Raw genomic sequence first — 17,034 nt, 5'->3', positions numbered from 1 at the left:
TCTGTCTTGGAATCAATTGTGTATTAGAGTGGTAAGGGCTAGGCAATGGGGGGTTAAGTGACTTTCCCAGGGTCACACAGCTGGGAAGTGTCTGAGACCAGATTTGAACCCAGGACCTCCCATCTCTAGGCCTGGCTCTCAATCCACTGAGCTACCCAGCTTCTCCCTCAAATTGATATTCTTAAAGCACAGATGTAAGCATAGTCCTCTCTTCTGCTCAGAAAAGGTGAGTGGCTCCCTATTGTCTCAAGTATCAAAGATAAACTCTTGCTTTCAGCTTCTAAATCACTTCACAATTTGACCTTTCAGGCTTATGACACATTACATCCTTTCACAATTTGATATTTCTATTGTTTTATTTGCTTGTTGTTCCCTAGTTTGTTTCCCTTGTTGTTTCCCAACAACCAGGAAGGTAGTTTTTATTTCCCTCTGCCTTTTAGAATCCATTTTTGTTGAGTAGTTTCAGTTGCATCTGACTCTCTGTGTCCCTATTTGAATGGTTCTCTTGGCAAAGATATTGAGATGGTTTGCCATTTTCTTCTCCACTCATTTTAGAGATGAGGAACTGAGGCAAGCAAGGTGTGATTTGCCCAGGGTTACTCTGCTAGTGAGTGTTTGAGACTGGATTTGAACTCAGGTCTTCCTGACTCGAAGCCCCTGGTGCTCTATCCACTGTGCCTTGTAGTTTAAGATTACTAGCTTCCTTCAAATTTCAGCTCATGTGCCACCTCCTCCATTAGGCCTTTCTTGCTTCCCCCAGCAGCAAATACCTCCTCCAGGACTATTTTCTATAAACTTTGTGCTTCTTTATATGAGTACATGCTGTACTTCTCAATAGATTATAAACTTCTTGAGGTCAGGAAATTTAGTTTTTGTCACTATATTCTCAGCACAGAGGATGGCAATTACTAGGTCTTTAATAAACGTTTGTTGATTGATTTTGATGCTAATAGTTAGAATCAAAATAAAGTTAATTATAATTAGAATCAAAATAATATGACTAATATAGCAATAAAACCCCAAAACCAAGGAAAATGTGTTTATTTTATAATCATGACTTAACTCATTACACACATGTTAAAATATTCCATTTGCTAAATATAGTTGTTTCTATTTTAAAATAAAAATAGTAGTTGGCTTTGATTTTGGAAAGGTGGAACTCACAAATGCCAAAAGTTATGAGTCTGATGGACAGAACAGATTTCTTTTAGCCACCCTTTCACCAAGGCAGAAGTAATCATATATAGGAATTTACTGCAATTCAGAGTCAGACAGCCTGGCTTCAGCCCTCCTTATAGACCAGTTAATAATAACTGTGAATATTTGTTGTGGTGTCATCAGGGTCTTGGAAGAGAGTAGAGTAGAAGAAGTGCTTGGCAACCAGTTGCTGCTGCTCCCCTTATCATATTTTTCAGTACCCCAGATAGTGATGGTTTCTAGAAAATATTAATAAGAGCTAGAATTTTTATGATGCTTTAAATCTTGTAAAGCATTTGATTTATGTTATCTCATTTTGTCCTCCCAAGGAGGTAGGTGCTATTACTATCCCCATTGTACAGATGAGGACACTGAGGCTGAAAGAAGTAATCTGCCCAAGTTCAAATAGCTAGCAAATATCTGAAGCAGAGTTTCAGTTTATGTCTTCCTGATTCCAGATAACTAACACAATGCTCTCTGGCATTTTTGACCCCATATCTACTAACCTAGGTGAATGCAAAAACTAAAATCCTAACTAAAACCAGGAGGATCCCAGTCCAACATACCTGCCGGGACAATGACTCTTCTCTCGTTGGTGGTCATGTTAGGAGGGGGGCCGTTCTTCTCATCCATGTAGGTATTGTAATTCATAGGATTGGACTCATTTCCACCAACTAGCTTGCTGCATTTGTTAACACTGCAGTCTACTGGCGATTCCCTAAAAATGGAGGGAAACAAAAACGCTTTAAGGGTGTTGTCATCATTGCAGTTGGCTCAAGCCAAGTGGCGACCCAAACATGAAGGCAGCTGTCCACCGAGCTCAGAGATGCAGATTAGGATTTCTCAGTTTTTTACTAATCCCACTGGGCACAATGTGTTCATGAACAGTAATAGTAATAATGATGACAGATATAATAGTAACTCTAAATTTGAATAGCACAATACAGTTTATAACATACTTTTTCATATTTTTTCATTTGACCCCAATGTAAACTCTTATTTAGGCAAACTAATAGTAAAACTGTTAAATTATTTCAAGAAGCTATCATTTAATTTGTGTGGGTCCTCTCTCAACCAATAAAAATCGGGGTCGCCCTAAGACTTGGTGAATGATCTTCTGGAGTGTCTGTGAACAAACAACTCATCCTTCTGCAGCCACGTTGGGGAGAGTCCCTCTGTACCTAGGCAAGCTGGACCTTGGATGACAGAGCATACAGTCTGTGGTCAGGCCCAGGATCAAAGTCTTTCTAATAGGAGGAACTGAGGCAAGCAGGCTTAAGTGATTTGCCCAGAGTCACCTAGCTGGGCGAGTGTCTGAGGTCAAATTTGAACTTGGGTCTTCCTGACTCCAGGACTCTGGTGCTCTGCAGAACTTTTGATCCAATGATCAAGACTTTGAGAATAGTGATGGCTCTCATTTAACATTACAGTTTATAAAGTACTTTTCTTGGCACGTATTAAGTTTATAGCTTGCCTAGCAAATGTCAGAGTTGTGATTAGAAACTAGGTCTTCTAACAATTTCAGTGGCAAATCAGTTTCAAAAAGCTGGTTGTGAACTGAGGCAGGAGTAGAACTCAGGAGCCTTGATTCACAGTCCCCTGTAAGATAAAAAGTTATGGGCCTTTTGTACCCTCAATGGCAAACTTCACAAAGGAAACAATGCGGACATGCTTAAGTGACTTGCAAAGCAAGTTACACAACAGAGTCACTCATTACACAAGCCCCAATTAGGACTTAACATCTTGCAACATCCATGCCAAGATACAGTCAGAGTGACTTGTCCGTTTTACCACAAAAGCAAACAGCAGATGCATGAGCCTAGAGTACCTGTCTTGGCCCCATCCGTATAGATCTCTGGTGGTACAGTCCACAGAAGATAACTATTTCACTGGACTCCCAACTTAGTCTTAGATTTTCCTCCCAAGCTACTCAGGTCGCCAAGAGAAGGAAAGCCCCCTAGCCAGAAGAAAGAGTCAGAGGAGGCTGCCCAAAGGCCAAGAAGACATGTGGCTGCCACTGGGGTTATATCCAACAAAGAATCTCACAAGAGAGATGCTTTTCTCAAGGGTTTTCAAACAGGGTTTCAGACCCAAGAAGTTCAGATAAGGTTCAAATGAACGGCTTCCAGTTCTGGCATGTTTATCTGCCATTTTCTTGCCAATGACCCAAGCATTGCTTACCATCATTTTTTTTTTAGGCAGGCGGATGAAATCTCAAGACAGTCTGAAGGAGTGTTATGTAGCCCAGAGTCCCCCACAGCCATTCAACCAATGTGGTAGTAATGTGGCAAAAAAAAGAAAGAAAAAATAAAAAAAATAAGGGGAAATGTGGCAACCTGGAGAGAAGCCACTAACCCAGAGGGAAAGAATTATAGCACAGTGCACCCCAAAGACCCAGGCAGGGTAGAGGAAGTCTGAGCACATTCAATAAAGAAAATTAAATGAATTTGTTTCTTAATCTGAAGGGAAAAAAATATTGAAGATCACTTATCATAGCTGGGAGATAAATGCTCCACTGAGATATTAGAAGTCAGACGGTAATTTTTTCCTGATGTCTTACAGGGGGAAACATGGCCTGAAAATGAAAATAAGATGTATAACTTACACATGTTAGAATTTAAGGTTTTACTATTCGCCTACTGTTTTTCCAGGCAGAGACCCAAAAGCCAGTCGTCAGAGTCCCAAATTGCTGAAGGTTTAATGTCCCCATGGCAGTTAAGAGAAGTAGTAGCACATCATGGCGGGGTTTTTTTTTTTTTTTTTTGGTAGTTTATTTATTTATTTATTTATTTTAACAGAGTTTGATGAATTGACTTCTGCTGAGGACTTGGTCTGAGATGAAGTACCCCAGAAAGATGCTGCCTCTGGATTCGACCCTGCCCCTATCACTGGGAGCCTTCTTACTGGAACTTAAAGACAAAGCAAGAAAAACAGAATGTTGGAGGACTGTCAGTCTTTGAAAGAGGAGAGTAACATTTTTATTGGTTAGGGGAAAACTGCAGAGTGGAAAAGCCTGGAATTGAACAGGCTCTGTTTCTGTGCAAAGGCAGAGAGTTTTAATCAGAGGAGGAGAAATCTCTAGAGATCATAGGTACGTGAGGAAGACATAACAGGGAATGAGAACTCTTTTAGCTGATCTCTTCACTTGAGACCCTTTTGTGGTGGTGGTGGTGGGAGATAGAGAGCTGTTTTTTACACCTGACCTATTCCTTTGGGGACTGTTGGGTTAAAACCTAGACTTATTAGAAGCAAAAGGAGAAAGTGGCCTCCCTCCCTCATAGAAATTTATGGAGCTGCCCAAAATAAGATGCAAGGAGAACATGTTTTGTGTTGTTCCCAGCAGCACATGCTAAGTCTTGACTTCATGAGTTGTCCTTGTCAATAGAGACTAAGAACCAAAATGGACAGGAATGAATTACAAGTGTTGTCTGATAAATGTCTGCTTTGCTAAGAGGGGGCATTAAGGACCCTAGAGGAAAAAAAAAAAACTTGCTTCTAATAGGGGAGCGAGGGTCTTCCATGGAGAAGAAAAAAAGAAATCCCTATAAATATAAGGGATCAGAGGAATTAGGGAATCACTACCAATAGTGGAAAGACGAGGTAGAGACTAGGAAAGATGGAATTTTAAAAAATTGTTGATAAGCATCGGATACTTGTGTTAGGTGCCCATTTTCTTTGTAATAGATAATAATATCCTATTAGGACATATCTCAGACATATGGCAAGTTTGTTCTCATTTTTCTGTCTGTTTTCTATATTCCTTACCTACCCCCCCACCTACCCCCACTGCCTTTCCAGGTAATCCTGGTGGCTGATGAGTTAGGTGGCTCTGATGAGTACGACCTCCATCCCCAACTCAGGAGTTAAGAGACTCTCGGAAGCTGAGCTCTTTTAAGCTAAGTCCTAACTAGAAATAAAAAGCAACCCTTCTTTCAGGTCCACTTCCACTTTCGAGAGTCAGTGTGGCCATCTAGCTTTGGAAGAAAGACTCAGTCTGTTCAGAAAGAGGGGGAAAAAAAGCCATACAGTTACCTGCCCGACTGCTAGTGGTCCCTCCACTCTCAGAGTTCCCGAGGCATTGTGATCCCCCAGAGACTACCCCAGCCTCTCTCCCTCTCCCATCACACTGAACAACTATTGCTTCTGGTACAGGTGAAACACAACATAAAAGCTACTCTGAAACAAGGCAGCTGGAGCCTATGAAGAGGGCCCTGATGAAAACAAGAGGGAGGGCGTAGGGGAGGGAAAGTGCGTTTTGTTCTTCAGCTGGCCAGCATTGCCAGCTAATCGGTATTGAAACCTGTGCTTGCAGCTCACAGGGTGTCAGGCAGTCAAGCAGCTGGTGGCAATAGGACAGGTGACTGAAGGACCCTGGGCTGCCATAATGGAGCTAGGCAAAGGAGGTTAAGAGGGTGGAGCTTAGAGTGTCTCCATTGCAGGGGAGGAGATAAAAATATGAGGCAGGGCTTTAGGGGAGAAGAAATGCTCTGAATTGGGGGCCTTTGAGGGGGGCTTGTTATGCAGATGAGCACTGGGTCTAAAATCAGTGGATCTGGATTCAAATCCCAGGGCTGCTACTTAACTACCTCTGTGATTTTAAGAAAGTCACTTAGCCTCTTAGGACCTCAATTTCCCATCTATAAACTGAGGGGCATGGAATAGATGATTATTAAGATTTTTTTGAAGCTCTAAAATATATGTGTCACCTAGCTCTTTATTAAAATGTATTGAGAGTGCAGGTCTTAAAGAACGGATGCCCTTTCTCTTTTCCAAATGGGAAGTAATTTAAAACAGATCAAAAGTGCTAGAAGAACTAGGGAAGAAGAAGAGTACCAAAAGCAAATTTGTTGCTCCAAACATGCTATCGGAATAGCCTTCTCACTTTCTGAGAGGTGGTATGATGTGATGAAGAGAGCCCTGGTTCTGGAGCCAGAAAGACCTAGATTCAGGTCTGCCTCTCACATAATCCTGGAATTGGATTGGACAAGTTAATTAACTACTCAGTACTCCACACAACTTTCATCAGGAGCTCTCAGCACTGATAATACCACATGTCTAGTTGGTAGGAGAAAGAACTCCTCTTGTACACCTCGCCAAATCTACAGAGAGGCAGTTAAAACCAGGGTAGCAACATCTGGACACACAAGTCCACAACTAGGCTGATTATGCTTATGATGAAAACTTTTTGGGGACAGTCAGTCCACAAGTATTTCTTTAGCACTTACTCTGTACTAGGCACTGGATTAAGTACCAAGGATACAAAGGCAAGAACTGGGTCCCTGCCTTCAAAGAGCTTGAATTCTGGTTGGTTAAATGTTGGTTGGAGAGTTGGTTAAATGGTAACGGCTGAAAAGGAACAATGTGTAATGCTAACAGCATTGTAAAGACAAACAAACTTGAAAGTGTAAGAATTGGTTGGCACAATGACCAACAATTACAATTCCAGAGGAATGATGAAAACATGCTACCTATCTCTGGACTCAGGAACAGATTAAAACATTTTTTTTTGTATCTGGCTAATGCAAGGATTTATTTTGCTTGACTAAGCATATTTGTTAGAAGGTTTTTGCTTTCATTTACCTTTTTTTCAATGTGAAAGAGGTAGGAGAAAAAGGATATTTTTTGTTAATTGAAAATAATTTTAAATTTAAAAAAAATGAAGACTAAAAAGGTACAGAAGGGGTTTTAAAGGGCTTTAAATGCCAAACAGAGGATTTCTTATTGAATCCTAGAAATGAAAAGGAGCAACTGGAGTTTACGAGTTGAGGATAACACAGTTAGATCTGAACCTTAAGAAAATCATTTTTGTAGCTGAATGGAGGGTGGATTGGAGTAGCGAGAGACCTGAGGTATGGAGACCAACTAACAGGCTAATGTAATAGTATAGGCAAAGGCTATTATGTTTATTTGGCTTTTTTAAAATTCCCAGCAACTAGCACAATGCCTAGCACATAGCAAGCATTTAATAAATGGTTATGGATTAATAGATTGATTCAACAATAGCTGAATTATGGAAATTTAGTAGTGGGGGATGGATGAACAAGTTGTAGTAAATGGTTGTAATGTAATACTATTGCTCTATAACAAATGATGAACATGTTAAGTTCAGAAAAACCTGGAAAGACTTAAGTGAACTGATGCAAAGTGAAGTGAGCAGAACCAGGAGAACAATGTATACAGTAACAGAAATATTTTATAATGATCAACCATGAAAGACTAAACCATTATCAACAAAACAAGATCCCAAGATATCCAGAAGGGTCACACTATGAAAAATGCCAACCACAGCAAAAGAGGGAACTGTTGGGGTCTGATTACAGATCAAAGCATGCCATCTTCCACTTTATTTCCTTCATGAGTTTTTTTTTTATTGTATGCGTCTTCTATCATGACATGAGCAATATGGAAATACGTATTGCATGAAAATACTAATACAAACTATATCTGACTTTTACCACCTAGGGGAGGGGCAGGAAGGGCAGAAGGGAGAAAATCTGCATCCTAAAATGTCAAAAAATAATTGTCAAAAATTGTTTTTACATGTAACTGAAAATAAGTAATCAATTGATTAATTAAAAAAAAAAAGAAGTTGGGAAGAACAGCTACACACAACAAAATGTGTCCAAGTTGAAAGCGACACAATTTTAAAGGAAAGGAAAAAAGAATCATGTTTAAAGCACTTTGCAAATATCTCACTTGATTCTTGAATCAACTCTGGGAAGAAGGTACTATTATTATTCCTCTTTCATAAATGAGGAAACTGAAGCAGACATAGGTTAACTAACTTGCCCAGGGTAACACAGCTTATAAGTGTCTGAGACTTCTTTATAATTCCTGATCTAGTGCTCTATCCACTGTCACCTACTTGCCCATGGAAAGCCCTTATAAATCAGTTTTTAAGCTATTTGAAAGAGGGGAAGATTTCAAAAGAATAAAAAGGATTAAATATACAAAAAAAGGTAATTAAGAAACAATCAGTAGACCTCTGTGATTCAGTGGATGTCAAGAAGATCTAAGTTCAAATACTGTCTTGGATATATTGTATATACTATATGTATATATGTGTGTGCATGCATGTGCATGTATTTATGTGTATACATATGTATATATATATGTACATGTGTATGTATACTATGTAAAGATTGGGCAAATTACTTAACCTAGTTCAGCCTTAGTTATTTTATCTGTAAAATGAGAGGCCTGGACTCTGAAATCTCTCCCGGCTTTACATCTATGATCTGTCACCTCTCTCTCTATATATATATGCCTGTGCACATATAGAAATAATCCTTATTAAAAATCTTTCAACCACAATTTTCTCAAATTTAAATGATGATGCCTAAACTCCCTTCCAGTCCTCAATACTGTGATTCTATGACTACATGAGAAGAAAACAGGAAGACTTTTGTATAAGAATTTCTACAAGAGACCACATCTTCAAAGTATACAATTGACTGAGAGGTGCAAAAAATAGAATATCCTGTTGTCTATTGTTTGTTGATTAAAACAAAAAAAAAACAAAAAAACACCTTTGACTCATAGAACATAATGCATCCTTAATGACTCTCCTGAGACAATACCTCTGCCATACATATGTTCAAATCATAAAAAATTCTATGACAAATGTAATAACAAAAATAACTTTGAATAACAATCTGCTGAGTAATAATATCAAGGGAGGTATAAAATATGGAAACATTTACTAATTTAGGTGTTTGTTGATATCATGGAGAATTTCTTAGCTAGAATATAAATAGGAGAGGGATGCCTGTTGAATTTCATTAAAAACTAATAACATAATATGTAATAATGTAATTAAAAACAAAAAATCTAATTGTATAGGGTCCTAGAATATTATGAAGTCTCATCTCTTGAAACGGATTAGACTAACCAATCACATTGGTAGAAAAAAGAGGATAAATTCAGATGGCTCAGATTGAAGGATGCTGATTCAATGAGCTGCCCATTGAGTTAATAATACATCAGAATATATATTTTATAAACACAGACTCATATGTTGAATGCATATATGTATATATATATTTATACTCTATTGCCATATTATATATTATATTGACTCTCAAAGAATGTTAGCTGCATATTAGAGCCTAAACTGCATTGAGAGTAACTAGCTTCCTCACAGGGAGTTCACTAAACTTATATACACACATATATAATATGTACGCATATACATCTATAGGTGTGTACATACACATAAAAGGCAGCATAGCGCTGTGGCCAGAGAACTTCCTTAAAGCCAGGAAAGCCAAAGGTTCAAATCCTGCCTCTGACACATGGTGGCAATGGGACCCTTGTATAATTCTCTAAATAACCTCTCAGGGTCCTGGGCAACCCTCTAAGACTATAAGCCACAGAGAAGATGGCAACCTCTACTGGTAGAGGGGTTTTTATCACCTGGAAGTTCTCTACAATAATGAAAACACAGGATCAGTTCATAATCTATGTGGGTGTATTTATGTATTTTTAGACATGTGTACATATATGTATATATACACAAATATGGCAGGAGCTATGAATGGACAATTGAATAGGAGGAAGAATCTAGACTGGATTACAAGTGGAAACTTGTTTAGCCTTATTAAGAGTTCCAAAAATTCTGTCTTTTTTTAAAAACCTTTACCTTCCATTTTAGAATCCATTCAATGTATCAGTTCTAAGGCAGAAGGGAGGTAAAGGCTAGGCAATTGGAGTTAAGTGACTTGCCCAGGGTCACATAGCTAGGAAGTATCTGAAGCTGAATTTGAATTGAATACCTCCTGTCTCTAGGCTTGGCTCTCATCTAGCTGCACCCCCCTCCCTTGCTTTTTTTTATGACCACAATGCTTTCACAATAGTGCTATACAGCTACATATGGATGAGGCCATAGGATTTTAGATATTTTAGGATAATTTTTATGATATATATTTTTATGATATTATTTTATGATCATATCATCTAGATCATAACTGTTCTCCCACCCCCATATTTTACAGATGAGGGATCTGAAGCTAAATGACTTCCTTAAGGTCACAGAGATGGTAGAGTGCCAGAGACTTTATCTGAATGCATGCCCTTTCACTGAGATGTTCAAGTAACCCAAAAGGCATTGGAAAGATACACAACAGGTAGAAAGAACCTATGGTGTAACACCAACAAGGACTTACTCATGAGAAGTGGTATACCATATACTGATAAAGTCATGTATCACCTGAGCAAGAAGGGAGTTGCTCATACAGTAAGAGGGAGGGGTAAACTGGTAGACTGGGTGCAACATGGGCACCTATGTGCATTAAAAGAATTAGTGAATGGCTTCCAAAATATTGGGAGGTTCTTCTAGGGAGGCCCTATAGAAAGAGATGGGCAGGGGCAGCCAGGTGGCTCAGTGGAAAAATTGTCAGAGTTGGAGATGGGAGGTCCTGGGCTCAAGTCTAGCCCCCAGACGTTTCCTAGATGTGTGATCCTGGGAAAGTCACTTAACCCCAATTGCCTATCCTTTATTGTTCTTCTGCCTTGGAACTGACACTTATTTTGATTCTAAGACAGAAGGTAAGGTTTAAAGGAAAAGGAAAGAAAGACATAGGTAATAATCAAAGGATAAGGATAAGGAGCTGAGATCTATACCTCAGAAAAGGATCTTTATCCTGAGGACATCATGGGCCTCTAGAAGCCATGTAGTTATGGCTTTAAGATTAAATAAACAAATAGGATTTAATAAAGAAATGATGTTGCTAGCCTGAACTCATAAACAGCTTCACAAATGAAATTATCAGTGATACAACTTAGATATCTCAGAAAGCAGGCATTTGGAACATTCTTCACTAGCCAAACAGGTGGAATAAATATGGCAGCCACATATTGCCATTCTGTACATGAAAGAAATATGAAGACCATATGCTTCTTACAACTAGAGACAGCATTTTTTTAAACCTTTGCTTTCCATCTTAGAATTAATACTACATATTAGTCCTAAAGCTGAAAAGCGTCAAGGGCAAGGCAACTGAGATTAAGCGACTTCCCCAGGATCACACAGCTAGGAAGTATCTGAAGCCAAATTTGAACCCAGGACCTCCCATCTCCAGATCTGGCTCTCCATCCACTGAGCCACCTAGCTGCTCCCTAGATACACTGTTCATATAGGATGTTTAGTATTCTTAACAATTTAGAACTCAGGTTCCACACCATGCACATAAGGCAAGCAGTTCATGCATTTCCTCTCCATAAACTAGTCTTTTTTCTTACACGGGATGTTTTCCCCAATTCCCGTGGTTGAGACAGGATGCAGCTGAGAGCTATTTGCAGACCACGTCTTGGATCAAACCACTGGAATCTGCATCTAATACAGAACCTATGGGTGATGCTGTTGCAGGGACAACTAACACCAACAAGTTCAACCACAGTGGGAAAATCTGAGGAAAGAGACAACAAAACCTCCCAAAGCAATGGTAGCCCATGCTGCCTCTGAGCCTCTCAAAGAGCATGCTTTTCCACCTGACCCCTAGCCAGTGCCCAAGTGAGTCATTGCTAAGTCATGCCCAAAGGAAGGTCCAGCATCATTCTGTTCACAAAACACAACTCCTTCTCAACTCTCTTTATTCTGCCTTTTATTTTTTAAAGCAGAAACTGCAGGGGTCAAGGCACACCATGGAAATGCAGACTCTTAGATTGTTGTAGCTAGAAGGGACCTCAGGGGCCATCTAAACCAATTCTTACCCAAAGCATGAATCCTGTCTGTAACAGTGGTCATCTGTACTCAGTCTGAAGTCTTCCAGTTACAGGGAACTCATTACCTGATTCCTTTTTCCCTTTTAAGCCAAGGAATCACATTTCACCTTGGCATATATATTTTTCCTTATATCCAGTCAAAAATTGATCTCCATGTTAACTAATAATGATTAGTATTTATATAACACTTACTATATGCCAGGCACTGCTTTAGCACTATCATCTGATTTGGTCAAACAGGTCAGAACAAACCTAAGAAGTACGTGCTATTCTCATCTCCATTTTACAGTTGAGGAAACTAAGGCCAGCAGAGGTTAAAAGACTTGCTGGGGGTCACACAATAAGTATCTGAGGCCAGATTTGAACTCACCACTTAGCTGCCTGTTACTTCTACCCAGGGGTCCTTTAGGGACAAACAGAACAAGTCCCTTTTCTATTGAGTGAGTGACCTTTCAAGCATTTGACAGTCACTCTCATGTTCCTACGAGATCTTTTCTTCTCCAGTCTGAATATCTCTAGTTCCCTTCTAACTAATCTTTGGATGACATTAAATCTCCTTGCCCTGTCCTGCCTTTTTCTACATGTGCTCCAGCTTTTCAAAATCCCCTCAAAATATGGCACTGTAAACTGGATGCAATAGGCCATCTATATGGCCTTAACACGGTCATCTCCAGTGATATACTGAGACAACGACGACTCAGAGAGTTGAAAAGTCTCCTAGATGGTCACTGGCTCTTGCCTCTTCACAGAAAGACAGAATTTTAATTTAATCTTCTTTTTTCCATTCCCTGAATCTATGAATCCCCTAAGTTTCTCCTTGTTCACTAACTTTCCCACATTTCCTAGAGCCCCAGGGAAGTCCTAGACCCTCTGAGCCTTGTGATGCAACAAAGCACTAACCTAATAATTATAGATCTAGAGGCCATCTGTCTAAAGTCATCACTTCAAAGAGGAGGACACCATCACCCATGAAGATTAAGTGACTTGCTCAAGGTTCCATAGATAGCAAATGGCAGAACCAGGATTCAAATTGAAAACTTGGGATTCCCAGGCAAGTGCTCTTCCTACTTGTCCATTCCACCTCAGCTGTTCCCTAGTCTCCCCTTTAATTAGCTTCTTGTTCTAGTTGTCCCATCTATAAAATGGGTAGCATCACCATGGTGTTCTTTCAACTTTTCAGAATTGTTGCAAGTATTTGAAATGAAGGAACTCCCCAAAACATAAAATGCAATGCACTTTGGAAAAGAATAAAATGAAAATGGGCTGCTAGGTGGCTCAGTGAATAGAAAGCCAGGTCTGGTGACAGGAAGTCCCAGGTTCAAATTTGACCTCAGATACTTCCTAGATGTCTGTCCCTGGGCAAAAGTTACTTAACCCCAATTGCCTAGTCCTTACCTCTCTTCTGCCTTGGAACTAATACTTGGTATCCATTCTAAGACAGAGGGTAAGGGTTTAAAAATGCAAGATAACATCTTTATTTCATAATTGGCTACTCAAGGCAGTATGTTATAATACATAATGAACTTGCTGGAGAACCAGGAAGACCCAGATTCAGATCCTCCTTCTGACATGTACTGCATGTGACCCTTGGTAAGTTTCTCTTAATGCCCCAGCCAATAACTCCCTCTAAGACTATAATTTTCTGAGAAATAACTGATATGAATTGGAATAGGGAGTTTCTTTCAGGTCCAGTCAAAACCCCAAGCCTTCCCTGACCTAAAAAAAAAAAAACCCAAACTAAAGGCTAAGGCTGAATTTAATTTGTAAACTGTAAATAACTTGATATTAATTTAATCAAGTTTTTTGAGTACTGATTACAGTACCTGGTTTTTCACCATGTAGTGAATAGTTCCAAATTAAGTTTGAGCTTTTTTCTAGAACATTACTGCTCAGGTCAATAGGAAAGATATCAAGCTAACAGAAACCTCAGAGGTCATTCAGTCTCACTCCACTATTTTACAGATGCTGAAGTGTTAAGAAGCTGAAAGTGATGACCTGAGTTGTCCAGTATCATTCAGAGTTAGTAAGTAACTCAGCCCAGTTTTGAACCCAGGCCCTCTGACTCCAAAGCTTGGTACCACAGGATGTAAATAGATGAAGAAGATTCATTAGGTATCAGTAATTACCTATCCCTGGTCTACTTTGAAGCTAGGTGGGTTCATTATATTTCCCCCATTTCTCCCAAAGGGGCTGGATCTATATGATCAGTTGTTCTGAAGCTACTTTTTGACATATTAGACAATCAAGTGCCAGACTGATGGTCACTGGCCTATCCTTATAGAATGGGCAGCTAGGTGGTACAGTGAGTAGAGCGCCAGTCCTGGAGTCAGGAAGACTCTTCTTCTGGAATTCAAATCTGTCTTCAGACACTCATTTGACCTGTGAGCAGGTTTTAATCCTATTGGCCCTCAGTTCCTCCCAGGTTGGAAACAGAACAGCTTAAAGTTTCTATACTGATTATAGTGAGTAGTAAGTAAGAGAAGGTCTTCGGGAAGTAGAGAGCACCAATTGTAAAAATCAAATCAAACCAAAGATCACCTTACACCAACACTTGGCCTTTTAATATTCCCAGAAATATCTAGGTTGTTTAGATCAGTGTTCCTGAATCTAAGTCATAAGCTCAGGGTATAGAAGGATAGGGAGAAGCAGATAAAAGTAAGAGTCAGTCTGGTAGAGCTGAACCTAGAGTTAGGAAGATTTGAGTTCAAATCCTCTGGTATTTAGTAACTGTGTGACCATAGTCAAATCATCCACCAGTTCTAAGTAAGCATCAATTTCCTCATGCATAAAATGAGAATAATAATACTATCAGTAAACCTACTTCACAGGGTTGTTATGAGGCTCCCGTGAAGATTAAGTTTTGTAAACTTTAATGCAGAATGCAAATATTGGTTATGATCAGGATGGGGGTGGGGAGAGAGAGGGGAGGAGAGAGAGAAGGGGGAGAGGGAAAGAGAGAGAGGAGGAAGGGGGAAAGGGGGGAAGAGAGAGAAAGACAGATAGAGAGAGGAGGTCGAGAAGAGGGGGTGACAGACAAAGAGAGAGAGAAGAAGGAAGGGGAGAGAGAGAGAGAGAGAAAGAGAGAAAGAGAGAGAGAGAGAGAGAGAGAGAGAGAGAGAGAGAGAGAGAGAGAGAGAGAGAGAGAGAGAGAGAGAGAGAGAGAGAGAGAGTATTTTGAGGCTCTGAACTATTCTGTTGCCTTAATGCCTGAGAAGGTGGCTAGGATCCCAGGCTCTGTCTGGTTTTGGTTAGTGGGATTGAAATGTGGTGAAGTTAGGGGTTCCCACAGGCAGGTCTGGAGTGTACTTGTTGCTCCCTGAGAAAGAGGTGGTGGCTCTGGCTTGGCCATCTATTTTCACTATACTTTCTCCTTCTATTGTTATATTCCCTTCTTCAACTTCATGGCCTCTCTACAGGTGAGTCTCAGGTTTGTTTCTCTATCCCTGCATTCCCATGACCAAAAAGTCTTATCTTTCCAGAAATATTCTGCTGGATATTTTCACCTGGATGCTTTGCTAGTGTCTTAAACTCAACATGTCTGATACCAAAATCACCTTCTTCCCTCCCAAACCTTTCTGCTTTCCTCCTTTTTTGTGAATAATGCCACAACTGCCACTCAGCTGTAAAACTCATTGGTCATCTTTGACTCTTCCTTTTCTTCCTCTCTCCATATCTAATCAGTCCCCAAGTCTTACTTGTCTACTTCTGAGGGACCTCTCCTGACCTTTTCTCTTTAGTTCAGTTTCTCTTTTAGATCAAGTTATCCTTACTTCTTGTTTGGACTATTTATACAATTTCCTACCTAGTTTCCCTGAGTCTAGGCTCTTCTCCAATCTATCCTGCACTAATCTTCTTATAAAGTACTGCCCTGATAGTCAGTGGATCTCTATTGCTTACTGGATAAAGCTCAGAATCATTTAATCTGAACAAACCTCTCAGTATTTGTTTCCAGTGGACCTAATCTAGATCTCATCTCCCACTATTCCCCAACATATAAGTATGTTCCATTCCAAAAATGTATTACCTCTCATACTTTTAACATTTCTTGAAGTTTCCTTCTCCTATACTCCAACTCATGCCATACATAGTAAATGACGGTCTGCCTGCATCCCTAATCAAAATCCTATGGGACTTTCAAGGTCATTCACAGATATCACCTCCTTCATAAAGTCTTCTTCCTACAAAGTTCTCTCTCCCCTCAATTCCTATATAATTACATTTGTGCCATTATTATGACCCATCTGTCTAGGATTATAGCTATCCCTGCCTTTGCTTTATACCTGATATTAGAGTGAATATTTGTTGAGGGCCCAGAACATGTCTTTATTCTACTTTCATTCCTTATTTCTTTCATTTCTCCCTTCCTTCCTTCCACTCTCTTTCTTTCTCCCTCTCCCAATCTCCCTCCACTTTTCTTTCTCTCTCCCTCTTTCCCTTTCTTGTTTCCTCTCCCTTTCTCTCTCTTTTTTCTTTTTTCTTTCATCTTCCCTTTCCCCCTTTTCTCCCTTTCCCTTTCTCCCTCTTCTCTCCTTCCCTTTTCCTCACTCTCTCCCTCTTTCTCTTTTCTTCTCCCTCTCTCTCTCTCTTTCTCTCCTTCCCTTCCTTCCTTTTTCCCTCAAGGCCTAGCACGAGGGCCTGTATTTAAGTGCCTGAAATATAGTAAGCACTTAATAAATGCTCATCGACTTGACTTCGCATGACTGCTTGTTCAGTGACTATCAGCTCTTTGCAAGTAGGGATTATTTCCTTCGATGTCTTTGTATCCCCAATCCCAAACGCAGGCTCTGGCACATAGCAGCCATAGCACTTAATAAAGAGTTGTTGATTTAATGGTCCTAAGAGCAGACTCTTACATAAGGCAGTGCTTTTGAAGACTGGCAGCTCTCCCATGCCCAGACAGACATGGCAGGAGCCCCCTTCAACTGCACCATCAGACTCTAGGCCCACAGTGCCCTGGGCTGGCCCCCTCGTCTTAGCAGCCTTTTGTGGACTGACCCAGACTTCCAATTGCCTTGCACTGGAGCCCTGCCTGCCACAGAAACCATAAGTGAATAATGAGGCCTTATGCCTCAGCAGAAGAACATCTGGCGAACACACATTCATACTTTCAGTCCC

General features: G+C 40.0%; 1 protein-coding gene across 8 annotated transcripts in view; it reads right to left on the bottom strand.

Moving 5' to 3' along the window:
• The window catches only part of FLI1 (Fli-1 proto-oncogene, ETS transcription factor), a 170,393-nt gene that overhangs the window by 62,255 nt on the left and 91,104 nt on the right, over nt 1–17,034 (bottom strand). For all 8 annotated transcript variants that reach the window (XM_007495111.2, XM_007495112.3, XM_007495115.3 and 5 more), the window contains one exon: nt 1,764–1,915. In XM_007495111.2, the coding sequence (XP_007495173.1) occupies nt 1,764–1,915 (152 nt within the window). The remainder of the gene's footprint in view (nt 1–1,763; nt 1,916–17,034) is intronic.

Source organism: Monodelphis domestica, chromosome 4 (genome assembly GCF_027887165.1).
Source record: "Monodelphis domestica isolate mMonDom1 chromosome 4, mMonDom1.pri, whole genome shotgun sequence".
In the NCBI taxonomy this organism is placed as follows: Eukaryota; Metazoa; Chordata; class Mammalia; order Didelphimorphia; family Didelphidae; genus Monodelphis; species Monodelphis domestica.
Note: the sequence above shows the minus strand (reverse complement) of the source record. Positions and strands in the feature narration are given on the sequence as shown.